The sequence below is a fragment of the Pipistrellus hanaki genome (assembly GCF_964339955.1).
Source record: "Pipistrellus hanaki genome assembly, chromosome: 15".
In the NCBI taxonomy this organism is placed as follows: domain Eukaryota; kingdom Metazoa; phylum Chordata; class Mammalia; order Chiroptera; family Vespertilionidae; genus Pipistrellus; species Pipistrellus hanaki.
Window position 1 is genome coordinate 16,288,126 of NC_140517.1, and position 27,424 is coordinate 16,315,549.

The 27,424-nt window shown below is 50.7% G+C and overlaps 1 protein-coding gene and 1 long non-coding RNA gene across 2 annotated transcripts in view; both read right to left on the minus strand.

Moving 5' to 3' along the window:
- The window catches only part of LOC311633741, a 39,922-nt gene extending 21,557 nt beyond the window's left edge, over window positions 1-18,365 (minus strand). Inside the window, exon 1 of the long non-coding RNA XR_014797008.1 lies at window positions 18,240-18,365. This is a non-coding gene — a long non-coding RNA (uncharacterized lncRNA). The remainder of the gene's footprint in view (window positions 1-18,239) is intronic.
- A 4,084-nt stretch (window positions 18,366-22,449) lies between these two features.
- On the minus strand, window positions 22,450-27,424 carry LOC311633732 (chymotrypsinogen B). The gene is made up of 7 exons (XM_084906774.1): window positions 27,291-27,424; window positions 24,829-24,932; window positions 24,667-24,746; window positions 24,506-24,584; window positions 24,076-24,256; window positions 23,108-23,241; window positions 22,450-22,672 (listed from the first exon to the last, which is right to left on the minus strand). Exons 1-7 carry the CDS (start codon window positions 27,340-27,342, stop codon window positions 22,511-22,513), a joined length of 792 nt encoding a protein of 263 aa, XP_084762900.1. The 5' UTR covers window positions 27,343-27,424; the 3' UTR covers window positions 22,450-22,510.

Here is a 27,424-nt window from a genome sequence, read left to right on the forward strand (position 1 = left end):
ACTGCACAGGGGGAGGCAGGACCCCATCAGAGCGTCCGGGTGGGACACCCCGGGAGAAAAGCGCTGCCACAGTTTCCCATAACACACAAGATTACAGGGACCGGGGAGAAAATCCAGGGTGGACACTGAGATCAGAAACTACCTCAGCTGAAATCCAAACCTTCTTAAAGCTTTTGTGCAGCAACAAAGGAGTTGACTATAACACGTTTTAAAAAACAAACTCTTATTAGGGCTGCCAGGATGCATCGAAATATCTTAAAATCTAAAGCCCATCACCACCTTGCCCCACCTGGTTTGGCTCAGGGGATAGAGTGTCAGCCTGTGGACTGAAGGGTCCCAGGTTCGATTCCAGTCAAGGACACATGCCGGGTTGTGGGCTCGATCCCCAGAAGGGGGGTGCGTGCAGGAGGCAGCCAATCAATGATTCTCTCCCATCACTGATGTTTCTATCTCTATACCTTCCTCTCTGAAATTAATAAAAATATATTTAAAAAATAATAATAATAAACAAAACCATCACTTCCTTAAAGATCCATCCAGGCTACCGCCTATTTCCTCTGAGATTCCGTGGATCTGGGCCTCCCCTGAACGGCCAGAATTGATGAACGCGCCTCATGAGGAGTCCCTGCCACCAGCGGTCACTGAGGCCTCTGGTGACCAGGGAGAGGGAGGCTGACGCTCCTAGAGCCATCGGTGTTCGCACCCGCCACCACCACTCCGCCCTGGATATTTGTCCCCGGGTGCCTGTCCATCCTCCCCTCACGGTGACCTCAGCCAAGACTCACAGCGAATGGAAAACACCAACAAGGCCCAGCCGCTGTGCACAATCCGCACGGTCCCACGGTATCCACCCAATTCCACCGTGTGTGTGTGTGTGGTGTGTGTGTGTGGTGTGTGTGCGCGTGTGTGCATGTGTGTGCGCGTGTGTGTGTGTGTGTGTGTGTGTGCGCGCACGCGCACACCAGCAGGCAATTCTGGGACACGGGCTGGGTGTCCAAAAACCACTCCGTTCTGACCCTGTCTATCTGGAGACACAGGTTTCACAGCTGAAGGCTCAGTCCTCCAAGGGCAGTTGTAGGTCCGGTTGCTACCTGAGCTTCTGCTGGACTGTGAGTCAGAAGTTCTAGGACCCCTCCTTGGGTCCACAGAAGGTGCTACAGCAGCTCAGGACTCAGGAAACCATTTACGTACTAGACCGCTAGTTTGTTACAAAGTGATGTATATGCCCCGGGAAGAGCCGCCGAAGAGCCCGGGGGAGAGAAGGAAGGGCCAGGGCTTCCATGCCCTCCCCAGGGGCACCCGGACTCTCCCAGCCTCCCCGTGCTCACCATCCTGGGAGCTCTGCAGCCTGCCCCTTCGGCTTTTGTGGAGGTTTTGTGACATGAGCGCAGTTGATTATTAAATCATCAGCCATTGGAACCGGCCGCCCCCTCCCTGGAGGAGGCCAGCAATTAGGATTGAAAGTCCCTACTCTATATTTTATTGAGGGAGAGGAGAGGAGAGGGATAGAGAGTTAGAAACAACGATGAGAGAGAAACATCCATCAGCTGCCTCCTGCACACCTCCCACTGGGGATGTGCCGGCAACTAAGGTACATGGCCCTTTGCCAGAATCGAACCTGGGACCTTTCAGTCCGCAGGCCGTCACTCTATCCACTGAGCCAAACCGGTTAGGGCAAAATTCCCAACTCTAAGGGACCCCACGAAGCTTGCAACCAGGGCAGCCATGGGCAGCAGCAGCTCATCCCAGACAAACCCCTGGAACCAATCCCCAAGGCCCCCTTTTCTCTGAGTCTTAGCCAAGCAGACCAGCCTTGGCTCACTTCCCTTTCTTATTTCACTGTCTCGGCTTTAATAAACTTCCTCTAAAGTACACAGGGACTCACATTGTGAAATTTTTCCTGCACAAAGGAAAGAACCACACACTATTGGCTGCCCCTAGGCAGACCGGCTCAGGTAACATTATATACACAATCCCCACTCAGGTAACATTATATACACAATCCGGTAACATTATATACACAATCACACCAAGCCGGCCACCTCCCCCTGAGGCAAGGCCCACCGCACACTTTGGAAGTTGCCCCACAGGCCATCCAGCAAGCCTCACCTTCGTCACCCCCTGGCCTCACGTTCCATGCTGAGTCCTTGGCCACATCCGACTACACTTTCCGGAGTCTCTGGACCAAATGTGAGTCTCCCTGGCTTTCCCTGTGGTTTTGGACTGAGCACCTGCCCCTTGAGAACCAGCTCTCCATTGGGCTTGCCAATGCCCGCAAATGCCCACAAATGGCATCCTGCTTACTTTGATTTGAAGTTATTTGAGACTTGAAACAATAAATTACATAGAAGAAAACATGGGTACTAAAACTTACAGACCTTGGTCTTAGAGAGGATTTTATGAATTTGACTTTAATGGCAAGACAATTAAAAGCAAAAAGGAATGAACAGGACTACATCAAATTAAAAGCGTCTGCAAAGCTGAAGAAACCCTCAACAAAACAAAAAGGCAAACCAACCCGATGGGAGAAGATATTTGCCAACAATAGCTTTGACGAGGGGTTAACATCCAAAATATATCAAGAACTCATGCAACTCAACAACAACAAAAACAATTTAAAAATGGCCCACCCAGCGTGGCTCAATGGTTGAACAGGAGGTCATTGTTTGACTCCCGGTCAGAACACATGCCTAGGTTGTGGGATCAATACCTAGTACAAGAGGCAGCCAATCAATAATTCTCTCTCGTCATTGATGTTTCTATTTCTCTCTCCTTCTCTCTTCCTCTCTGAAATCAATAAAAATATTAAAAATATAAAATTCTCACTCATTTAAAAAAAAAAATGAGCAGAGAACCTGAACAGACACTTCTCTAAAAAAGACATTCAGCCCCGGCCAGTGTGGCTCAGTGGTTGAGCAATGACTCATGAACCAAGAGATCAAGGTTCAATCCGGCCTGGGTTGTGGGCTCGACCCTCAGTGGGGTGTGTGAAAGAAATAGCCAATCAATGATTCTCATCATTGATGTGTCTATCCCTTCCTCTCCCATCCTCTCTGAAATCAATTAAAAAAAAAAAGACATACAAATGGCCAACAGATAGATGAAAAGATGCTCGCCTTCACTAGGTAATAGGGAAATGCAAATCAAACTATACCCTCGCCCTGGCCAGTGTGGCTTAGCCGTGCACTGCCAGAGGTTTTTTCCGTCATGAATAGGCAGCTGGCAGGAGGAGGGGGCAGAGGTAGACCTTGGGGCGCCTTCGGCCTTTTGCTGACCTGTTCTTGGGCTGGGTGCTGGTGGAAGCCGGCCTTGGCATCAGCTTGGTCCCTCCCACGCACACCCAGGCTCAGCAGAGGCAGCCACAAACTCTGGGTCGCTTTGTAGCTCCAAACTGGTTGCCCGGGGCCGGTCACAGGCAGCGTCTAACACTGACCTGCACTGGAGTCCCTCCCAGAAGGCCCCAGGATTAACAAGCCAGTGGGGGGCTTCAGGCAACATCAGAGCAGGACCCAATTAGCTCCACAGAAGCATATCCAAAGGTATATCTCCACAGGCACCAGACCCTGCTGAGGCAAATTCCGCTTCCTGTGGTCAGGCCTGCACAGCAGCTGGTGGACTGAGGTCAGGTGGATCTTCATAGTCAGCCTGAGGATTCACTCCGTGCACAGATGAGCCAACAGCAACCAAGACTCAACTACTCACGTAACTCACACAGAGACATTCCTTAAGCACCTAGCACCGATAGTCAGGGTCCCTCAGGACACCTACTACGTAAGTCCACCATAACCGATCTACCTAATATACAGACGCAAACACAGAGAGGCAGCCAAAATGGGGAGACAAAGAAACATGTCCCAAATGAAAAAACAGGTTTAAAAACGTTCCAGAAAAAGAACTCCAGAAGTGGAGGTAAGCAATCAACCAGATATAGAGTTCAAAACAAATGTTATAACGATGTTCAAGGAATTTAGTGAGAACTCTAATAGCATCAAAAAGGACACAAACCCAAGGGTATGGACTGGTTGGAAGGGGAAAAAGGTGAGGAAGTGTAGTACTGACAACAATTAAAAAATATTTCTTAAAAGGACACAAATCATAAAAAAGAATCAGTCTGAAATGAATACACTAGAAGGAATCAACAGTGGGTTAGATGAAGCAGAAGACTGAATCAGTGATTTGGAAGACAAAGTAGCAAGAAACACCCAATCAGAGCAGCAAGAACAAAAAAGAATTTTTTAAAAATGAAGTTACGCCAAAACCGGTTTGGCTCAATGGATAGAGCGTCGGCCTGCGGACTGAAAGGTCCCAGGTTCGATTCCGGTCAAGGGCATGTACCATGGTTGCAGGCACATCCCCGGTGGGGGGTGTGCAGGAGGCAGCTGATCAATGTTTCTCTCATCGATGTTTCTGGCTCTCTATCCCTCTCCCTTTCTCTCTGTAAAAAAAATCAATAAAATATATTTTAAAAAATAATAAAAATGAGGCTAGATTACAGAACTCTTGGGACAACATGAAGTATAACATCTGCCTCATAAAGGTACCAGAAGGCAAAGAGAGCAAGGAATTGAGAACCTAGTTGAAGAAAAAATGGCTGAAAACTTCCCTAACCAGGTGAAGGAAAGACACACAAGTCTAGGAAGCACAGAGTCCCAAACAAGAAAACCCAAAAATACATCATAATTAAAATGGTAAAGGTTTCCCTGGCCAGTTTAGTTCAGTGGTTAAAGTGTCAGCCCACAGACCAAAGGGTCTCAGGTCTGATTCCTGGCCAAGAGCATGTACCTCAGTTGCAGGTTCAAACTCACCCCCTGTTGGGGCATGTGCAGGAGACAACCAATCTCTCTCTCTCTCTCTCTCTCTCTCTCTCTCTCTCTCTCTCTCTCTCTTTCTCTCTCCCTCCCTCCCTCCCTCCCTCCCTCCCCCCCTCCCTCTCTTCTTCCCTCCCTCCCTTCCCCTCATTGAAAAAAAAAAATATTGTTAGGTGAGGATTTTTTTTAAAAATGGTAAAGGTTGAAGACAAAAGAGAGAAATCTTTTTTGTTGTTGTTAATCCTCACCTGAGAATACTTTTTCCCATTGATTTTTAGACAGAGTAGAGGGAAAGGAGGGAGAGGAGGGAGAGGGTGAGGGGGAGAGAGAAACAATGTGAGAGAGAGAGAGAGAGAGAGACACATCTTTTGGTTGCCTCCTGTAAGCACCCCAACTGGGACCAGGAATGGAACCCACAATCCAGGTATGTGCCCTTGACTAGGAATTGAACATGCGACCCTTCAGGGTGTGTGCTGATGCTCTATCCACTCTCCTAGACAGAGCCAAAGAGAGAATCTTTAAAGCAGCAAGAGAAATGCAGTTACCAAAAAGAGAGCTCCCATAAGCCTGTCAGATGATTTCTCAACAGAAAGATTGGCATGAAATATTCAAAATGATGAAATGCAATAAAATACATTCCAGAAAATAATTCATTCCTATCGAGTAAGGCTATCGTTTAAAACTGAAGGAGACTCCTGACCCATTTTGCTCAGTGGTTAGAGCATCAGCCACAGACTGAAGGGTCCCAGGTTCGATACCAGTTAAGGGCATGCACCTTGGTTACAGGTACATAACCAGTAGGAGGTGTTCAGGAGGCAGCTGATGGATGTTTCTCTCTCATTGATGTTTCTAACTCTCTATCCCTCTCCCTTCCTCTCTGTTAAATAAATAAACAAATAAAACAAATAAAAAATATATATTTTAAAAATAAAAATGGCCCTAACCGATTTGGCTCAGTGGATAGAGCATCGGCCTACAGACTCAAGGGTCCCAGGTTCAATTCTGGTCAAAGGCATGTACCTTGGTTGCGTGTACATCCCCAGTAGGGGGTGTGCAGGAGGCAACTGATCCATGTTTCTCTCTCATCGATGTTTCTAATTCTCTATCCCTCTTCCTCTCTGTAAAAAAAAAAAAAAAAAAAAAAAAAAAAAAAAAAAAAAAAAAAAAATCAATAAAATATATATATTTTTAAAAAGAATAAAATGGAATAAATATGTACCTATCAATAATTAAGAATACTTATTTATTTATTTTTTAGAGAGAGGAAGGAAGAGGCAGAGCGGGAGCGAGAGAGAGAGAGAGAGAGAGAGAGAGAGAGAGAGAGAGAGAGAGAGAGAGCGAGCGCGCGCGCGCATGTGCGCGCGCAACATTGATAAGAGAAACATTGACTAGCTTCCTCCTGCATGCCTCTCGCTGGAGATCAAGCCCAAAACCTGGGCATGTGCCCTTCCCAGGAACCAAACCAGCAACCTCTGGGTACATGGGATGACACTCATCCAATGGAGCCACACCAGCCAGGGCCGATAATTACCTAAAATGTAAATGGCTTAAATGCTCCAATCAAAAGACATAGGGTAGCCCTGGTGAGATGGCTCGGTCAGTTGGAACCCTATCCCATAAATCTAAAGGTCACGGGTGTGATTTCAGTCAAGGCACATACCTAGGTTGTGGGTTAGATCGCCGGTGGGGTGAGTGCAGGAGGCAACCAATGGATGTTTCTCTGTCACATCAATGTCTCTTTCTGTGTGTGTGTGTCTTTCTCAAATAAAAACAAACGTGTCATCAGGTGAGGATTAAAAAGAAAGACATAGGGTAGTTAAATGGATAAGAAAATAAGACTCACATATATGCTGTCTACAAGAGATGCACCTCAGAACAAAAGAAACACAAGAGTGAAAGTAAAGTGATAGAAAAAGATGCAAATGGAAATGGAAACATAGCCCTACCCAGTTTGGCTTGGTGGACAGAGTGTCGGCCTACAGATTAAAGGGTCCCAGGGTTGATTCCCAGTCAAAGGCATGTACCTTGGTTGCGGGCACATCCCCAGTAGGGAGTGTGCAGGAGGCAGCTGATTGATGTTTCTCTCTCATCGATGTTTCTAACTCTCTATCCCCTCTCTCTTCCTCTATGTAAAAAAAAAAGGAAACATAAAAGCTGGCGTAGTAATACTTGTATCAGACATAATAGACTTTCAAAGGCTATAAAAGAGACAAAGGATACTATATAATGATAAAGAGAGCAATCCAACAAGATGGTATTAATCCTTGTAAACATTTATGCACCTAACCTAGGACCACCTATGTATATAAAGCAAATCTTGATGTACATAAAGGAAGAGAGTGACAGTAACACAATCATAGTAGGGGATTTTAACACCTCATTGACATCAATGGATAGATCTTCCAGACAGAAAACCAACAAGGAAACAGTAGTCTTAAATGACACACCAGCAAGAAATTTAATTTATATTTTCAGAGCATTTCATTCCAAAGCAGCAGAATATACATTATTTTCAAGTGCACATGGAACATTTTCTCGGAGAGACCACATGTTAGGACACAAAACAAGTTTTAATAAATTTAAGAAGATTGAAATCATATCTAGCACCTTCTCCAACCATCATGGTATAAAGCACGAAGTCAATTACAAGAAAAAAAACTGAAAATACACAAACACGTGGAGACTAAATAACATGGTTCTAAACAATGAATGGGTTAACAATGAGATTAAGGAGGAAACTGAAAGATAATTTGAGACAAATAAAACTGGGAATACAACAACCCAAATCTATGGGACACAATGAAAGCAGTCCTAGAGGGAAATTCATAACATTACAGGCCTTCTTTAAGAAACAAGAAAAATCTCAAATAAACCATTTAATCCTATACCTAAAGGAACTAGAAAAACAACAAACAAACCCAAAGTGAGTAGAAGAAAGGAAATAATAAAGATCAGAGCAGAAGAAAACAAACTAAAAAAACAAACACAAAAACAGAAAAAAAACAACAAAAGGTAAAAGCAAAAGCTGGCTCTCTGTAAAGATAAACAAGGCCCACTCAGTGGCTCAGTGGTTGAGCATTGACCTATGAACCAGGAAGTCATGGTCTGATCCCTCAATCCTCAGCAGGGAGCAAGCAGGAGGCAACCGATCAATGATTCTCGCTCACTGATGTTTCCATCACTTTCTCCCTCTCCCTTTCTCTCTGAAATCAATAAAAATATATTTTTAAAGAAAATATAAACAGCCCTAACCGGTTTGGCTCAGTGGATAGAGCATCGGCCTGCAGACTCAAGGGTCCCAGGTTCGATTCCAGTCAAGGGCATATAATTTGGTTGCGGGCATATTCCCAGTAGGGGGTGTACAGGAGGCAGGTGATTGATGTGTCTCTATCAACGTTTCTAACTCTCTATTCCTCTCCCTTCCTCTCTGTTAAAAAAAAAAAAAAAAAAAAAAGCCGAAATCGGTTTGGCTCAATGGATAGAGCGTCGGCCTGCAGACTGAAAGGTCCCGGGTTCGATTCCGGTCAGGGGCATGTACCTTGGTTGCGGGCACATCCCCAGTAGGGGGTGTGCAGGAGGCAGCTGATCGATGTTTCTCTCTCGTCGATGTTTCTAACTCTCTATCCTTCTCTCTTCCTCTCTCTGAAAAATCAATAAAATATATTTTTAAAAAAGTCAATAAAAAATATATTTAAAAAAAATAAAGATAAACAGATGGATAAACCTTTACCCAGAGTCACCAAGGGGGGGGGGGGGAAGATGATCCAAATAAAATCAGAAATTAGAGAAAAGCAAAACTAACACCAAAGAAATACAAAGAATTAAGAAAATATTACAAACAACTATATACCAACAAATTGGACAATTTGGAATAAATGGATACATTCCTAGAAAGGTGCAATCTTTCAAAACTGAATCAAGAAGAAACAAATCAGAAAAGACCTATTACAACTAATGAAATCAAAGCAGTAATCAAAAAACTTTCAACAAATAAAAAGTCCTGGACCAGATGGCTTCACAGGTGAGTTTTATCAAACATCGAAAAAAGAACTAACACTTCTCCTCCTCGAACTTTTCCACAAAATTCAAGAGGAGGGAAAACTTCTAAGTTCATTTTATGAGGCCAGTATTATCCTAATTCCAAAACCAGATAAAGACACTACAAAGAAAGAAAATGATAAGCCAATATCCCTGAGTAACTTCAATGCAAAAATCCTTAACAAAATATTGGCAAACCAAATCAACAATACATTAAAATGGTCATACACTATCAAGTGGGATTTATTCCTGGGATGCAAGTTTGGTACAATAGCTGCAAATCAATTAATGTGATACACCACAAACAAAGAGAAGGGTAAAAATTATATTGTCATATCAATAGATGCAGAAAAAAATTTGACCCTATCCAGCACCCATTTATGATAAAGACTCTCAGCAAAGTGGGAACTGAGGGGACATATCTCAACATAATAAAAGCCACATATGACAAACCCACTACTAAAACCAGACTCAATAAAGGAGAAGGAAACGAAAAGCATTTTCCTTTAAGTGAGGAACAAGACAGGCTATCCACTCCCACCACTCTTATTCAACATAGTGCTGGAATCGGGACAAGAGGAAATAAAAGGCATCCAAATTGGAAAGGAAGACATAAATTCTCATTGTTTGCAGATGGCATGATACTGTATATGGAAAACCCTAAAGATGCCTCCAAAAAAACGACTAGAACTAGAGGGAAATGATCCCCACTGGAACCTTTCTGGGTTCCTCACGGACAGTGTTGGAATCTGCGGCTGCATGGTCATCCCTGAGGAATACAAGAGCAACCAGCTCAGATGCAGAGACCACGCCATCTTGAAGGGGAAAGTGGATCTTATCGGAAGATTGAAAAGCTACAACTGAGGCAACCACTGAACAGCTGTGAGCCCCAGAACACCAGTCCCCTCTTGGTGCAAACACACGGATTCAGAGGAGCTCTACTCTCCACCATGGAAAGGTCAGATTTCACCTGGGATAAGGAGAGAGAGGGAGAGGGAGAGAGAGGGGGGGGGGGAGAGAGGGAGAGAGAGAGAGAGGGGGGGAGAGGGAGAGAGAGAGAGAGAGGGAGAGAGAGAGAGAGGGAGAGAGAGAGAGAGAGGGGGAGAGGGAGAGAGAGGGGGAGAGGGAGGGAGAGAGAGGGGGAGAGGGAGAGAGAGAGGGAGAGGAAGAGGGAGAGAGGGAGAGAGGGAGAGAGGGAGAGAGGGAGAGAGGGAGAGAGGGAGAGAGGGAGAGAGAGAGGGAGAGAGAGAGAGAGAGAGAGAGAGAAAGAGAAAGAAAGAGGGAGGGAGGGAGGGAGAGAGAGAGAGAAAGAGAAATAAAGAGGGAGGGAGGGAGGGAGAGAGAGAAACACTACATAACCAGACATCCCGAGAAGAGAAGAGAGACCATGGGGAGACAAACAGTCCGCATATGAAAGAAAAGCAGGCATCACCAGAAAAGGAAGTAAACGAGTAACCATGTAAGAGAAAGAATTCAGATAAATGGTCATAAGGTGGCTGAAAAGAATGGGAGACAAATTCAACAATATGAGTAAGAACCAAAAGAAAATGAAGAACCACCAAGAAGAAATGAAAAATGACATTGCTGCTGTAAAGAGCTCAATAGAAAGCATCAAGAATAGACTAGAAGAAGCAGAGGACCACATCAGTGAGCTAGAAGACAAGATGGAAAAAATACCCAATTAGAGCAGCTTCTAGGAAAAAAATTAAAAAAGCAGGAGGAGAGCCTAAGGGAACTTTGGGACAACACGAAACAAAACAACATCCACGTAATAGGGGTACAGAAGGAGAGGAAACTGAGCAAGGAATAAAAAACCTGTTTGAAGAAATGACAGAAAACTTCCCTGATATAAGGAAGAAAAAACCCACACAAATCCAAGAAGCTCAGAGTCCCGAGCAAAATGAACCCCAAAAGACCGACGCCAAGGCACATTACAATTAAACTGGCAAACATCAACAACAAAGTAAGAATCTTAAAAGCAGACAGTGAGAGACAGAAAGTTACATACAAAGGAACCCCCATCAGACTAGCAACTGATTTCTCAACAGAAACTCATCAGGCCAGAAGGGAATGGAATGAAATATACAAAGTCATGCAAAGGAAGGGTCTGAATCCAAGAATACTGTACCCAGCAAGGCTATTGAATCAAAATTGAAAGTGAAATCAGGAGCTTCACAGACAAAAAAAGAACTAAGGGAATTTATCACCACCAAACCAGCAATGCAAGAAATGCTAAAGGGCTGAAACCGGTTTGGCTCAGTGGATAGAGTGTCAGCCTGCGGACTCAAGGTCCCAGGTTCGATTCTAGTCGGGGGCATGTTGCCTTGGTTGTAGGCACATCCCCAGTGGGGGGTGTGCAAGAGGCAGCTGATCGATGTTTCTCTCTCATCGATGTTTCTAACTCTCTATCCTTCTCCCTTCCTCTCTGTAAAAAAATCAATAAAATAGTTAATGCACCCCACCCTCATTTAAAAAAAATGCTAAAGGTCTGCTATAAAAAAAAATATAGGAAGCAAAGAAGGAACACAGGGATAAAGAATAAAACTGCTGACAAATAAGTACCTATCAATAATAACTTTATTTTTTAATGTATTTTATTGATTTTTTTACAGAGAGGAAGGGAGAGAGATAGAGAACTAGAAACGTCAATGAGAGAGAAACATTGACCAGCTGCCTCCTGCACACCTCCCACTGGGGATGTGCCCACAACCAAGGCACTTGACCCCGACCAGAATCAAATCTGGGACCCTTGAGTCCGCAGGCCGACACTCTATCCAGTGAGCCAAACCGGTTTTGGCTTAATAAATGTAAATGTAAATGGATTAAATGCCCCAATCAAAAGACACAGGGTAACAGATTAGATAAGAAAACAAGACCCATATATCTTCTGTCTACAAGAAACCTACCTCAGAAAAAAAGCAACACACAGACTGAGGGTGAAGGGATGGAAAAAGGTTTTCCAGGTGAATGGAAATGAAAAAAAAAAAAAATCTGGGGTAGCAATACTTATATCTGAAAAATTAGATCTCAAATGACATTAACAAGAGATAAGGAAGGTCACTTCATAATATTATACTAACGGGAGCAATCCAACAAGAAGAAATAACTCTGGTAAACATATATGCATCCAATACAGGATCACCCAAATACATACAAAAACTCCTGGAGGATATCAAAGGAGAGAATAACAGCAATACATTCATAGTAGGAGACTTTAATACCCCACTATCACCACTGACAAATGCTCTAAACAAAAAAATCAGCAAAAAATATCAATCCTAAATGACTTATTAGACCAGATGGAGCTGACATCTTCAGAATATTTCACTCCAAAGCCACAGAATATACATTCTTCTCAAATGCACATGTGTCATTTTCAAAGATAGACCATATGCTGGGACATAGACAGAGTCTCTTCAAATTCAAGAAGATAGAAATCATACCAAGCATCTTCTCAGATCACAGTGGCATAAAACTAGAAATCAACTACAATAAAAATACAATAATTCAAAAAATCAAACACATGGAGACTAAGCAGCATGCTATTAAACAATGACTGGGTTACCAGAGAGGTCAAGGAAGAAATAAAAAAACATCATGGCAACAAATGACAATGAAAACACAACAATCCAAAATCTATGGGACACAGTGAAAGCAGTCTTGAGAGAGAAGTTCATAGCTCTACAAACCTACTGCAAAAAAACAAACAAAAAACACACACACAAAAAAACACACCACAAACAAGAAACAATGGTAATAAACTACCTAACCCTACAACTCAAAGAGTGAGAAAGAGAGCAACAAGACAAGCCCAGTGTAAGCAGAAGGAAGGAAATAATAAAGATCAGAGTGGAGATAAACGACATAGAGATCAAAGAAACAATATAAAAGATCAACAAAGCCAAGAGCTGGTTCTTTGAAGGATAAACAAGATAGATGAACCTCTAGCCAGACTCACCAAGAAGCAGAGAGAGAGGACCCAAATAAACAAAATCAGAAATGAAAGTGGTGAAATAACTACAGACCCCACAGAAATACAAAGGATTGTTACAAAATACTATGAACAACTTTATTCCAACAAACTGGACAACCTGGAGGAAATGGGCATATTCCAAGAAAAATACAGCCTTCCAAAACTCAATCAGGAAGAATCTAAACAGCTCAATAGACCAATAACTATGGAAGAAATTGAAACAGTCATCAAAAAGCTTCCCGCAGCCAAAACTGGTTTGGCTCAGTGGATAGAGCGTTGGTTTGCAGACTGAAAGGTTCCAGGTTCAATTCTGGTCAAGGGCATGTACCTTGGTTGAGGGCATATACCCAGTGGGAGGTATGCAGGAGGCAGCTGATTGATGTTTCTAACTCTCCATTCTCTCTCTTCTTCTCTATAAAATATATATATATATATATATATATATATATATATATATATATATATATATATATATATATATATATGTATGTATGTATTTTTTTAAAGCTTCCAGAAAATAAAAGCCTGGGGCCAGATGGCATCACAGGGGAGTTTTATCAAACATTCAAGGAAGAACTAAAACCTATCCTCCTCAGACTATTCCAAAAAATTCAAGAGGAAGGAACACTTCCACACTCCTTCTTTGAAGCCAGTATCACCCTAATACCAAAACCAGATAAAGACAATACAATGAAAGAGAATTACAGGCCAATATCCCTCATGAACATAGATGCCAAAATCCTCAACAAAATTTTAGCAAATCGGCTCCAGCAGTACATCAGAAAGATCATACACCATGACCAAGCAGGATTTATCCCGGGAATGGAAGGATGGTACAATATCCGCAAATCAATAAGCGTGATACATCACATAAACAAAATGAGAGATAAAAATCACAGTTATATCAATTGTAAAATTCCACAGGACTTCACTCATTTATGGATAATAAAGAACATTATAAACTGATGAACAAAAAGATAGATACAGAGGCATTAAAGCATCAAATAGACTGTCAAATTACCGAGGGAAGATTAGGAAGAGGTGGGGGAGATAAGAGATCAACTGAAGGACTTGTATGCATGCATATAAGCATAACCAATGGACACAAAACTCTGGGGGGGTGAGGGCATGTATGGGAGTGGGGGGACAATGATAAGATATGTACACATGTAATACCTTAATAAAAAATGAAAAAAAACACCTACTAGAACTAAATAAGTTCCATAAATAGCAGGAAACAAAATAGCTATTCAGAAATCAATTGCATTTTTACACACCAACAATGAACTATCAGAAATGGAAACTAAGAAAAAAATCCAATTTATAATTGCATAAAAAAATACCTAGGAGTAAATGTAACCAAGCAGGTAAAAGACCTATACTCAGAAAAGTATAAGACACTGAAGAAAGTGAAGCTACAGCTAAATGGAAGCACATAACATGCTCATGGGTAAAAATATACAGCATTGTTAAAATGCCCATACTACTCCATGCAATCTACAGGTTTAACACGTTTCTTACCAAAATACAAATGCTGTATTTCACAGAACTAGAACAAATAATCAAAAAACTTCTATGGAACCACAAAAATACCCTGATAGCAATCTTGAGAAAGGAGAATGAAGTTGAAAGTATCACACCACCTGATATCAAACTCTACTTCAAGTCTCTAGTAACCAAAACATCATGATATTAGCATAAAAACAGACACAGAGCAATGAAACAGAACAGCCAGCCCAGAAATAAATCCATGCCTACATAGTCAATTAATATTTGATAAAGCAAGAAATACAATGAAGCAAAGACAATCTATTCAAAAAAAGGTGCTGGAAAAATTAGACAGATACATGCCAAATAAAATCAAACTAGACCACCTTCTTACACCATATCCTATATAATAAAAGGCCAATATGCAAATCAACCAAATGGCAGAATGACTAGTCGCTATGACACACACTGACCAGCAGGGGGCAGATGCTCAATGCAGGAGCTGCTCCCTGTGGTCAGTGGGTTCCCACAGGAGTGCCGCTCAGCCAGAAGCCGGCCTCACTGCTCTGAGTGCAGCAGCAATGGCGGGAACCTCTCCCGCCTCCGCTGCAGGTAAGGCTGGAGGGATCCCGGACTGTGAGAGGGCACAGGCCGGGCTGAAAGACACCCCCTCTCCCCTCCTCCAGTGCATGAATGTCATGCACCAGGCCTCTACTACAAGAATAAACTCTAATGGATTAAAGGCTTAAATGTAACACTTGAAACCATAAAACTCCAAGAAGAAAACATAGGCAGTAAAATTTTCTGTTATTTTCCTTAGCAATATTTTTTCTGACGTATTTCCTTGGGCAAGAGAAACAAAAGAAAAAAATCAACAGCTGAAACCGGTTTGGCTCAATGGATAGAGCGTCAGCTTGGGGACTGAAGGGTCCCAGGTTCGATTCTGGTCAAGGGCATGTACCTTGGTTGCAGGCATATCCCCAGTAGGGGGTGTGCAAGAGGCAGCTGATCGATGACTCTCTCATCGATGTTTCTAACTCTCTATATCTCTCTCTTCCTCTCTGTACAAAATCAATAAAATATATTTTTAAAAAAATCAACAAATGGGACTCCATCAAACTAAAGTTTCTGCACAGCAAAGGAAACCATCAACAGAACAAAAAGGCCTCCTACCGAATGGGTGAAAATATCTGCTAACGATACATCTGGGAAGGAGTTAATATCCAAGATTAATAAAGGAATCATCCAACTCAACACCACAAATCCCAAAGCAATCCAATCTAACCATGGGCAGAGGGCCTGAACGAACACCTTCAAAGGGGGTATACCAGGGCCAACAGACACATGAAAGGATGCTCAACACGCTTAATCAGAGGAACGCAAATTAGAGCCCAGTATCGCCTCCCACCTGTCAGAATCGCCATCATCAATAAACCAACGAACAGCAAGTGCCTGCGAGGAGGCGGAGAGAAGGGAGCCCTGTGCACTGCCGGTGGGAATGCAGACTGGTGCGGCCCCCGTGGAGAACAGTGTGAGTTTCCTCAAAAGCTTAAAAACGGAACTGACTTCCGACCCAACGATTCTACTTCTGGGTGTATATTCACGAAGAAACGCAAAGCACAGACTCAGAAGAACGTGCGGTAGGTCCGTGGGTTACGTCGGAGATCCGTTCCTGTGGTGTGACAGACCCCGATTTTCTCCTAGGTCGGAACCCACCCACATACGCGCCTACGTCACTCACATGGAGCACATGCACAGCAGGAATGAAGTGAAACAGTAAAAAAATATTTTAAAGAAAGATAACAATTCCCGACCTTTACTTGTGGTAAATAATAAACATAAAGCACGTATGTACAAACGTCGAAATGACGGAACTTTTCTTCTATAAATAAATGGGAGGTGGCGACGTAACCACGAAAGGATGTCCGTAGAGTCGGACGCAGCCCGAGGCCTGCCTGTGTCACCCCTGTGTTCACTGCAGCATTGTTCATCATCGCCAAGGTATGGAAGCGGGGTGAGGGTGAGGGTGGGGGGCCCTGCGGACAGGCTCGGCCGCAGGCTAGTAACACCCCGATTTCTGTCTGCCCACAACTGCTTCATGCTAACTGGCCCCATGACGGCCTCACCCTCCCGGGGCCGGACTGTGCTCCCGCCATCTGCCATCTGCCCCCTGCCTCCCCAGGTCCCACGGGTGCCTGCAGAGCACCCATCAGGCCTCCCCAGACCTGGGGAGAAAGGTGCCCGGGATCGTGGTGTGTTTTTGGAAGGAAAGGCCGCTGTTACCTGTGCCTGGCTGTCCCTCCAGCAGCTCCGTCCTCAGCCCGCCCCCCACACCCGCCCCCCCACACCCACCGGGGGGCCCACGGGCAGTCACCCGCCCTCCGGGGACCCCACTGCAGAGGACACATCACCCCCCGGAGGCCTGGCGCTCCCTGGAGGGTCAGGAGGTTAAAGCACCCCCCAGTGTCGCCCCTCCTCCCAGACCAGACCCCTCATCTGGGACCAGAGCCGAGGTCTGGATGGAAGAGGGCCGTGCAGGGATGACAGGATTTGCTACGTTTTAAAAATGGGGATGGGTTTCAGAGAGAGAGAGAGAAGGAGGGAGGGAGAGACAGACCACACCAGGCAGGTGTCCCGACTGGGAACCAAACCAAGCCTCCTGGCCTGTAGGCGGATGCCAACCACTGAGCCGCCCGCCCTGCCGTCCGGCCGTCCATCCATCCGGCCCTGCTACAGCCTCACTCAGACCGTGCTTTCTTGGTTACCACGTGGCCGCCCCCGGACGCCTCACATGTCTGCCGCCCCCGGACGCCTCACATGTCTGCCGCCCGGGCTGTCAGACAGGCGGGCTGTCCGTAAGCTGCAGCCGCCACCTCCAGCAGACGCTGTGCCCGCCGGAGGGAGAGCCAGGCCGTGTCTGTCTGTCTCTCCTCCCTCCTCCCTGGGAGTTCCCTTTGAGAGATCTCAGGTGGACTCGGACACTCACTGGCCGCTGGCTTTCCCTCCCCGCGCTCTCATTCCCACCTGGTGTTTTCCACTCACCAGAAAGAGGAACTGGCAAACCCTGGGCCCCACTCAAAGCAGAACCCAGGCCCAGGCATTGCCCACAGGTTCCCGGGGGTGCTGCTGGGCACCCCATCTGAGAACCCCTGCTCGAGGGCAACGCTCCCGCCCCCCAGAGCTGAGATCCGGTCGGAGATGGCCAAGGACACAGGCGAGTCGGTGGAGGACAGTCAGCGTCAGCCGGGGAGCACGGAGGAGGGGGCCTAACTCTGAGGCAACAAAACCACACAGGCGGGCGGGCGGGTGCCAGGCTGAGCTGCTGCAGCGCAGGTGCTCACGGAGGCTGCTGGCTGCTGGCCACCAGCTGGCGGCCTCCTCAGCGTGGAATGAGCGCCCCCCAGCCATCCACCACTCTGCCCCCCCAGCCATCCACCACTCTGCCCCCCCAGCCAACCCCCACTCTGTCTCCCCCAGCCCCCGCCACCCTGTCCCCCAGCCCCCCCCACTCTGCCCCCCCCGGCCGCCCCCCACCCTGTCTCCCCCAGCCCTCTCCCACTCTTGCCCCCCCAGCCCCCCCACTCTGTCCCCCACAGCCACCCCCCACTCGCCCCAGCCACCCCCCACTTCTTCCCGTCCCCCCCCCCCCCCCCCCCCCCCCCGCGGAGAGCCATCGCCCACTCTGCCCCAGGCCCCGCATGTTCCCCACCAGCGGGCTCTGCAGGGCGGGGCCCCAGCTGCCCCTCGTGATGGCAGCTGCGGCCACCTGGGCCCTGTTAGCTCAGGCCCCGCACCCTGCACCTGGCCCCCAGCACAGGGCCCCGGGCGGTGAGGGCCCCTCCACCACGCCGCCTGTGCGAGTCCCGCACCCGGGCGGTCTGCCTTCCACAGCCCATCCCGCCTCATTGGCACAGCCGCGCTGGCAGCTCCACCTCTTGTCTAACGGGGCCGGGCGCTGAGGTGGTCCTGCCAGCAGGTATCACCCGCCCCGCGGGCCTGGCCAGGGTGTTAACCACATCCGGGGTGAGCGCACCCAAACCGATGGACTCTCCCGAGTCCCCGAACCCACGTGAGGGTCTGCCCGCCCCTGGAGGAGCACCCTCGGTGCTCAGTCCCCGGTGCTCTGCCCCCGGCCCCGCTGCTGCCTGGCCGGTGAGGGTCTGGCCCGCGGGCAGCTCCGGGGCAGAGATCCCCCTCCCTCCCCTCCTCCCTCAGCCCAGCCCCGCACATCACTGTGGCCCGGAGCAGAGGGGGCTGAGGCCGTGACCTGGCACAGCCGCCAGCCTGGGCAGAGGGTTCACCTTGGGGACGTGGCTGCTCGGGGACTAGATCCCGCCGGCCCTCAGCTCCCCCTGGGCGGCCGGCAGGACGGGGAGCCCCGCTGTGGCCCAGGAGCTGCCCATAGCTTGTAATCACCTGTGCACCACCCTCAGCCTTTCCTTTTCCCGCAGCCTCCACTGTGCTAGCAACAGACACAGCTTTCACCGACCTTACAGTTTCTCCCCGTCCTCCCCTCCTGACATCCGGGACCCGCCAGTGCCACCGGCCCTCGGCATCGCCCAGCGGTTTCCCGTTACCTGGTGCCGGCGGGGCGGGTGCTGTGGCCGGCTGGCAGCCACGGCTCCGACGCCGGAATCCATTCCTGGCGCCGCCTTCGGGGACCCCCTGGGGCCCAGCGCCCCGGGGAGCAGGTTCTGGGTGAAGACTCCGATTCAGAGTCTGTCGGAGAGCGCGCCCCGAACCAGCGCCCGGGAAGGGACGGGAGAAGAGACCGTGTCCACAGGAACCCCCGTTCGGGGTAAGAGACGGGCCCTTTAAGAGCCCCGTGGACCAATCAGGGACGAGGCCTGGCCCTGGTCGAGGTGATTCCCTTCAGCTGAGAACGTTTGCAGAGACGATGGACAGCTGAGGGCTGGGAGTCAATCCCCGGGGCTCATCACGGCTGGTCCGTGCTGGTCCGTGGCTGGTCCGTGCTGGTCCGTGCTGGTCCGTGCTGGTCCGTGGCTGGTCCGTGCCTGGTCTGTGGCTGGTCCGTGCTGGTCCGTGGCTGGTCCGTGCTGGTCTGTGGCTGGTCCGTGGCTGGTCCGTGCTGGTCCGTGGCTGGTCCGTGGCTGGTCCGTGGCTGGTCCGTGCTGGTCCGTGGCTGGTCCGTGGCTGGTGGGTGACGGGTGACATTCTCCAGACGTGGATGGTGGGCGTCTCCCTAATCCATCCCGGTGTTCCCGTTAATTAGGAAGCAAGTTCTTGTGCAGACAGAGAAGCGGGGAGCATGTGTCCTGTCCGATAAGGGCTGACTCAGAACCGGGATGGATGCAGGGCAGCCTGGACCGGGCCTGTGACGTGGGCCCCGCGCTGGGGGATGTTTGTAAACGGACACAGACTCTGGAGCAAACGTGGAACTTTTTGCTAAACTGTGCTTTTCAGAATAACACAGAATTAAAAAAGACAAAAAAACTATATTTGGGACAACTTTGGTATGTTAGTCTACTTTTCAACTATAATTTTATGAATTTTACATGAAGATCAAGTATTCCTGATGAGAATGTAAAACTTAATTGAGACATGCTGTAAGTGCAAATGACACGCCGAATTTCAAAGAGTTAGTACGAGAAGAAGAATGTAAAATGTATCATTAATAATTGTAAAACATTTGATTCCATGTTGAAATGATAATATGTAGATATATTGAGTTAAATAAAATATATCACACCTATTTCTCTTGACTACTTAAAGTAAGGCTACCAGATTATTTAAAATAACTTATAAGGCTGGTGTGGCTCAGTGGCTGAGCGTCGACCTATGAACCAGGAGGTCACAGTTTAATTCCCGGTCAGGGCACAATCCCTGGTGTGGGGGCATACAGGAGGCGGCCAATCAATGATTCTCTCTCATCATTGATGTGTCTATTTCTCTCTCCTTCTCCCTTCATCTATGAAATCAGTGGATAGAGCATCAGCCTGTGGACTGAAGGGTCCCAGATTTGATTCCGGTCAAGGGCATGTACATTGGTTGCGGGCACATCCTCAATAGGAGTTGTGTAGGAGGCAGCTGATCGATGTTTCTCTCTCATCAGTGTTTCTAACTCTATCTCTCTCCCTTCCTCTCTGTAAAAAATCAATAAAATATATATTAAAAAATTTAAAAAAGTATATTAAAACTATTAAAAAATAAAATAAAATAACTTATTTGGTTTACATTATTTCTTTTGTACAGTGATGGGTTTAGAAGCAAGTCAGAGGCCAGACACAACCATGCGATTTTCACATTGGCCACCAGGTGGCAACCTTCTATCAGGACTGCGGTTTTCAGCAACCTGGAGGCCGCCTTCAACATGAACAAACCTTTTTCCCCCAAGATCAATCTTCAAGGAACTTCAGAGAAGCATCAAGATGGGGAGACAGCTGGGAGAAAGACCTGGGAGATGAGAGAATGATTTGAACTGGGATTGTGTGTGGGCTCAGCTGTGGGCTCAGCTGTGGGAGGATAAAATAGCAAACAAACCGGCAGAATTCTGCTTCTCCGGCTCCCGGGCGTGGGGGCGGTGGTGCCTGCCCCGCCCACCCGGCCCACCTGGTGCAGGCGCCCCCGGAGTAGTGGGAGGTGCAGAAGGTGTGTGCGGTGAGGAGCCAGGAGGACAGGCCACTGAGCGGGGAAGGCAGCCCCGCGCAGTCCCTTGGTGGGACAAGCGGTGAATAGTTGTGGCCCTACACCCTCCAGCCCATTCCAGCTGCTGGCAGCTTGGGAATGGTCCCAGTCCCCTTAGAATCCTCACTGCTGTCCAGCTGGCGTGGCTCAGTGGTTGAGTGTTGACCTGTGAACCAGGAGGTCACGGTTCCATTCCCGGTCAGGGCACATGCCTGGGTTTTGGGCTTGATTCCCAGTGGGGGGGCGGGAGGGGGGAAGAGTGCAGGAGGCAGCCGATCAATGATTCTCTCACATCATTGATCTATTTCCCTCTCCCTCTCTCTCCTCCCCTCCCTCTCCCTCTCCCTTCCTCTCTGAAATTAATAGAAACATATAAGAAAGAAAGAAAGAAAGAAAGAAAGAAAGAAAGAAAGAAAGAAGGAAGGAAGGAAGGAAGGAAGGAAGGAAGGAAGGAAGGAAGGAAGAAAGAAAGAAAGAAAGAAAGAAAGAAAGAAAGAAAGAAAGAAAGAAAGAATTCTCCCACTGCCACCCACTTTCTCCCACTGCTGAGCTCCAGGGACTGACCCCGCTGGGGCCCGGGGCCTCCCTCCATTGCAGGACCTAGTGCCCAGGGCCCCTGGGAATGTGCCCTCTCAGGCCAGAGAGAGAGAACTCTGAGGGCCTCAGTGAAATCCTCAGAGTGGAGCTTCAATAAGAAAAAATCATGGCTCAAAACCCTCAACTGTGTTTAAATCTCTGAGTGTAGCATTCTCCTACAGAACAAAATTAATTGGGTCACTTTTGGGGGGTGACAGGGAACAAATTCATTCTCTTAAACATCCATAAAGGGGAAAACTGTAAAAACACAAAATCTGTGAAGGATAAAGAAGGAAGCGTAGACCCTGCATGAACAGCACAACTGGATAACTCCACAGGTGGCTCTCTGGCCCCTTGAGTGTGGCTCTTCCACAGAACACCACGGCCTGGGCGAGTCTATGTTGAAGAAGTGGCGCTGGAAGAAGTTTAAGTTTAAAAAAATTGGGCTCTCAAAAGAAATGTCAATCGTTGTCCTGTTGGTATTTGGCTCCGTGGACTCATGAGTTTGCCGACCGCTGGGCTGACTGATGAGAGGTGGGAAGCAGGAAGCGTGAGCACCAGATGCTTGTTCTGGGCCCTGGGTGTGGAGGGAGCTAACGGCAGAGGAGGGCGCCGGGGGGCATGTCCTGTGGGGGAGGGAGGAGCCTCGTGGCTATGGACTGCCTAAGCCTGGCTGGGACTCCTGCCTTCCGGAAAGCTCCATGGGCCAGAGCTGGCTCCAGCAAGCAGGACCCGAATTCGACCCCGGGGAGGATGAGCTACAAAGACGGCGTCCTGAGAAGGCGGGGGTGGGGTGGGTGTTGTAGGGATACTTGCACCCTGGACCGTGAGTGGTAATGCCGCCCCCTGCTGGGTAACAGGGAAACTGCAGCCCCACCTCCCCACCCCCCTCAGCCACACACACACACACTGGAGCCAGCGTTTCTGTACAGATGCTTTTATTGGGGACCCGCAGGGTCAGGGGAGGAGCAGGGCCGGGGCCTCAGTTGTTGGCCAGGATCTCCTCCACCCAGGGCATGAGCTCGGTGACCCGGGCGTACACGGCGGGCGTGGAGGTGGAGCAGACGCCGCTGCCCCAGGACACGATGCCCACCAGGGTCCAGGCGCCGTCCTTCTGGCAGACCAGGGGGCCGCCGGAGTCACCCTGCGGGAGGAGAGGAGGGCTGGGGTCCGAGCCTGAGAGGCTGCTGGGGCCCCAGGGCGCCCTGACCTGGCTGGGCCCGGGCGGGGGGCTGCCGAGAAAGGGCCACACGTGTGGGCAGCGGCTGGCCTGGGACACTGAGATCTGGTCAAACCTGCAACCTGCTCCTGGAAGGCCTGGCCGGGGGCCTACCCGCCCAGCCCGGCCACCCCTGTAGAATGGGCTGGGGACGTCCAGCCACAGGGTTGGGGTGATACCAGACACCCCTGGACCAGCCCACCAGGTTGGGGTGATATCAGATACCCCCTGGAAAGCCCAGGGCGAGCCCACCCCCCCCCCGGCTGGTCACAGGGCAGGGCGGGAGGGTAAGCAGGAGGAGGATGGCCAGACCGGGGCAGGGAGGTGGGGCGGGGGGGACCTGAGGCCCGGGCGCCGTACCATGCAGGAGGAGACACCGCTGGCGCCAGCGCAGACCATCACGTCGGTGATCTTGTTGCCCCAGAACTTCTTGCACTCGGCGTTGGACAGGAGGGGCAGGGCGGCCTGCTGCAGCTTCTCAGGGGTCTTGTTGGCTGGAGGGGGCGGGCGAGGGGGGAGGGTCAGGGCTTCTTGCCCCACAGCCTGCCCGGGCCTGCCCGCCCCCTGCAGGGCCTCATCCTCAGCCACAGGAGGACGTGGACACAGAGCCCCCCTCCCTCAGGCCCCGCCGGCATCTGTGGACACGGCTCCTCTCTGCTCCACCCACCAGCCCTGGGCGATGGCGGAGGGGAGTGTCTCCGTTCTGGGACCCCCGTCCCTGCCGCCTCTGTCCTGCTCACAGGCCAGCGTGGAGGGAGCCGGGGCCCGAGGAGGACTGAGGAGGCTGGAGGGGCGTCAGGCCGAGCCAGCAGCCGGGGAGGGAGACCAGGCCCCCCTCTCAGAACCGGAACCGGACCTGGACCTCACTGCCAGCCCAGATGGCCGCGAGCTGGCCGCCCCCCCTCCTGGCGTCCCAGGAGAAGCGGGGGCAGGGGAGGGGGGTTGCAGGTGAGCCAGGCCTGCAGGTGCCTGGGGGTTTCCCAGCGTCTGAGGGTCCGAGTTTGTGCACCGAGCCCCGCCCTCACTCATGTAAAGAAGTGGAAGATGGCCTAGCTGGTTTGGCTCCATGGATAGCGCGCCGGCCTCTGGACTGAAGGGTCCCAGGTTTGATTCCAGCCAAGGGCGCACGCCTGGGTTCCAGGCTCGATCCCCCAGTAGGGGGCGTGCAGGGGGCAGCCAGTCAGTGATTCTCATCTTTGACGTTTCTCTCTCTCCCTCTCCCTTCCTCTCTAAAATCAGTAAGATACATTTTTAGGAAAAGAAATGGGAGATCTGTGACTCGATGGACGTGGGCCGAACCCCGGAGCCCGGCCCGCCGGCGGCCTCACCGTTGTACTTGGTCTTGCCCCAGCCGGTGGTGGCGCACAGGCTGCCCGCGGGGAAGTCGTCGCCCGCCTGGGGCAGGCACACGGCGGACACGGTCTGGGAGAAGCGGGCGGGCGTGGCCAGCTTCAGCAGCGTGATGTCGTTGCGGACGGTCAGCATGTTGAACTTGGGGTTCTTGAACACCTGGGGGCGGGCGGGCGGGCCGCAGAGGTGAGGCCCTGGGTCACCCCGCCGCCTGCCGCTGTCCAGGAGCCGGCTCTCCCCACGCCCCCAGAGCCGGGTGCACCCCCACCCCGCCCCCCACCCCACCCGGAGCCCCCCAGAGCCGGGTGCACCCTCCACCCTGTCCCCCACCCCATCCGGAGCCCCCCAGAGCCAGTGCACCCCCCACCCTGTCCCCCCACCCCACCCGGAGCCCCCGCCGGCCGGTACCTTGGCGATCTTCAGGACCTGGATGTCCTCCTCATCGGAGCCCTGGTCAAACTCGCCGGCCACGACCTGGTGGGAGGTCCTGGCGGGAGATGTGGGGGTGAGGGACCCAGCCCCCGCCCGCCCCCACCCCCGCCCCCCTCCCCGATCCGGCCCGGCCTCACTTGACCCCGCAGTGGGCGGCGGTCACCACCCAGTCCTCGCTGATGAGGGAGCCCCCGCAGAAGTGGAAGCCGGTTTTGTCCTGGAGGAGAGGGGGAGAGATCAGCACCGGCTGGACCCCAGAAGCCCCCGCGGGACCCCCACCCCCGAGGCCCCTCGCTCACCTGCAGGGACACCTGCCAGGGCCAGGAGCCGGGGACGGCGTCCTCGCCGTTGACGATCCTGGACAGGCCGCTCAGCACGGGGTGGATGGCGGGGACGCCGCAGCCTGGGCGCGGGGGCGGGAAGAGAGTGAAGCAGTCTGAGGCCCGGAGCCGAGCGGCTGCAGAAATGCTGGCTTCCTCCAATCCCCCCACCTCAGGCACTGGCCCCCACAGCTCCCTCCGGCTCCTGAGGACTCGAGGGAGGAGTGGAGGAGGTGCTGGCGGCCTTCCCTCCCCCTCCCTCCGCCCTGCCCCTCCCGCTGGGACCTTAGCCTTGGAAGCCTCGGTCCTCAGTAAACCGGGAGCAAATCCCTAATCTCAGGGGGCAAAGCTCACCCATCAGACTTTGGGGTGGGGTGGGGCGGGCGGGAGGCTGTGGAATTATAACCCAAGTGCCAGGGAGTGTGAAAAGCCCCCTTTGCCACAGCAGGGCCCGCCCTCCACTCTCTATCCCAGAGTTTCAGAAACCACTTACTGTACAGAACTTCTGTTACTTAGTCTACACTGACAAAAGAGAAAGATGCAAACGGACCGTACCTTTGCTATGCCCACCAGCCAATCAGGAGTGAGTATGCAAATTAACCCAGCAAAGATGGTGGGTTAATTTGCATACCCAAGTGCCCAGCGGACGGGGCGGGATGCAGGCGTTCTGCACTGCCCCAGCCGCCCAGGGCCTCTGGGCAGCGTGGGAAGGCTGCTCCAGGCCGAGCACAGGCTGTGCTGCAGCCGGGGAAGGAAGGCCCATTCTGCACGAGTCCCCGTGCCCTGGGCGTCTAGCTAGTTCACAAAACGGGACTTTGAAAGGACACACGGAGGAAACAGAAACCTGAGGACTCACATGGTCCGGGAGGATGAGGAAAGACAGGTGCCCATAGGACCATGTGCACCTGGGCAGGCCCTGCCCGCTCTCCCCTGGGGGCAGGTGTGGCAGCCTGTGACCCCTCCGCCCACCAGCCCCCGGCCCTCCTGCCCCTCACTGAAGGCTGTTACCCCAAAAACAAGTCATCACCATCTATTTCTCGTCACAGCCAACGGGATCAGCAGCCCCCGGGAGGGGTTTCCACAGCTGAGCTTTCCACGGGGTTAAAATGAGTGAGCCCTCCTCCATAGGGACAAATCTACAACGTTTTGTGGTGAAGCTGGCGCGGAGGGTCCTGCCGTTTGTGTACGTTTTCAGGAAGGCTATTCTTTGTGGATGCAGAACTATGTGGTGATTTGTAAAAGCCCGCACAGAAATGAGACACCGCAGCTCAGGTGCGGCTTCACCGGCCGAGGGGGGCGGGAGGAGGCAGAGGGCCGCTCGCTGAGCCCAGTGGACGTTTTATAAGAAGCACCTCAAACAAACCCGCTAAACCCTGAGGGTGCAGGGTTGTCATATAATTTTCTGTATTTTTAAATGATTTCTTCTTTTGTTAAAATAGAAAATAAAACATTAGCAAGCGCTGAAACCGGTTTGGCTCAGTGGATAGAGCGTCGGCCTGTGACTCAAGGGTCCCAGGTTCGATTCCGGTCAAAGGCATGTACCTTGGTTGCGGGCACATCCCCAGTAGGGGGTGTGCAGGAGGCAGCTGGTCGATGTTTCTCTCTCATCAATGTTTCTAACTCTCTATCCCCCTCTCTTCCTCTCTGTGAAAACTCAATAAAATACATATATTTTTAAAAATCAGCAATTTGCCTGACAAAGTATCGGGGCCTCAGCTTTGGGAGGTGTCTATGGCCACACCTTACTCTGCCCACAGCATCAGCCTGGGCCGCTTCTGGGGCCTCAGCTGCCGTGCAGTCTGACTGGTCTTTTCCTCCTGCCAGGAGCAGGGTGAGGGTGCAGGGTGAGGGTGCAGGGTGTGAGGGTGCAGGGCTGAGGGTGCAGGGTGTGAGGGAGCAGGGTGTGAGGGTGCAGGGTGAGGGTGCAGGGTGTGAGGGTGGAGGTGTGAGGGTGCAGGGTGTGAGGGTGCAGGGATGAGGGTGCAGGGTGTGAGGGAGCAGGGTGTGAGGGTGCAGGGTGAGGGTGCAGGGTGTGAGGGTGGAGGTGTGAGGGTGTAGGGTGTGAGGGTGGAGGTGTGAGGGTGCAGGGTGTGAGGGTGCAGGGCTGAGGGTGCAGGTGTGAGGGTGCAGGGTGTGAGGGTTCAGGGCTTAGGGTGCAGGGTGTGAGGGTGCAGGGTGTGAGGGTGCAGGGCTTAGGGTGCAGAGTGTGAGGGTGCAGGGTGTGAGAGCATGAGGCTCAGAAAGCCCCACAAGCCCTCCGCTCCCTCCAGCCTCCGCCGGCCTCTCTGTCGAGGCCCACAGGTGCAGGGAAGGGGACTCAGCTCCCTGTTGACAGGCCCCAGGGTCTGCTCCGGTCGGCGCCCCGCTGTCCCCGGGGTCGCTGGGGACGTAGACACCTCCTCCCCGCCTCCTCCCGGGCCTGGCTGCTCCCGCACACTCACCGAAGGCGGCTCCCACGAGGGCGAAGCAGGAGAGGAACCAGAGGAAGGCCATGTTGCTCCGAGTGGCAATGTGCAGAGCCTGGGGCGAGGGCTCCTTTTATGTGCCCCGGGGCCCCTCAGCCCCCGGGCCCTGC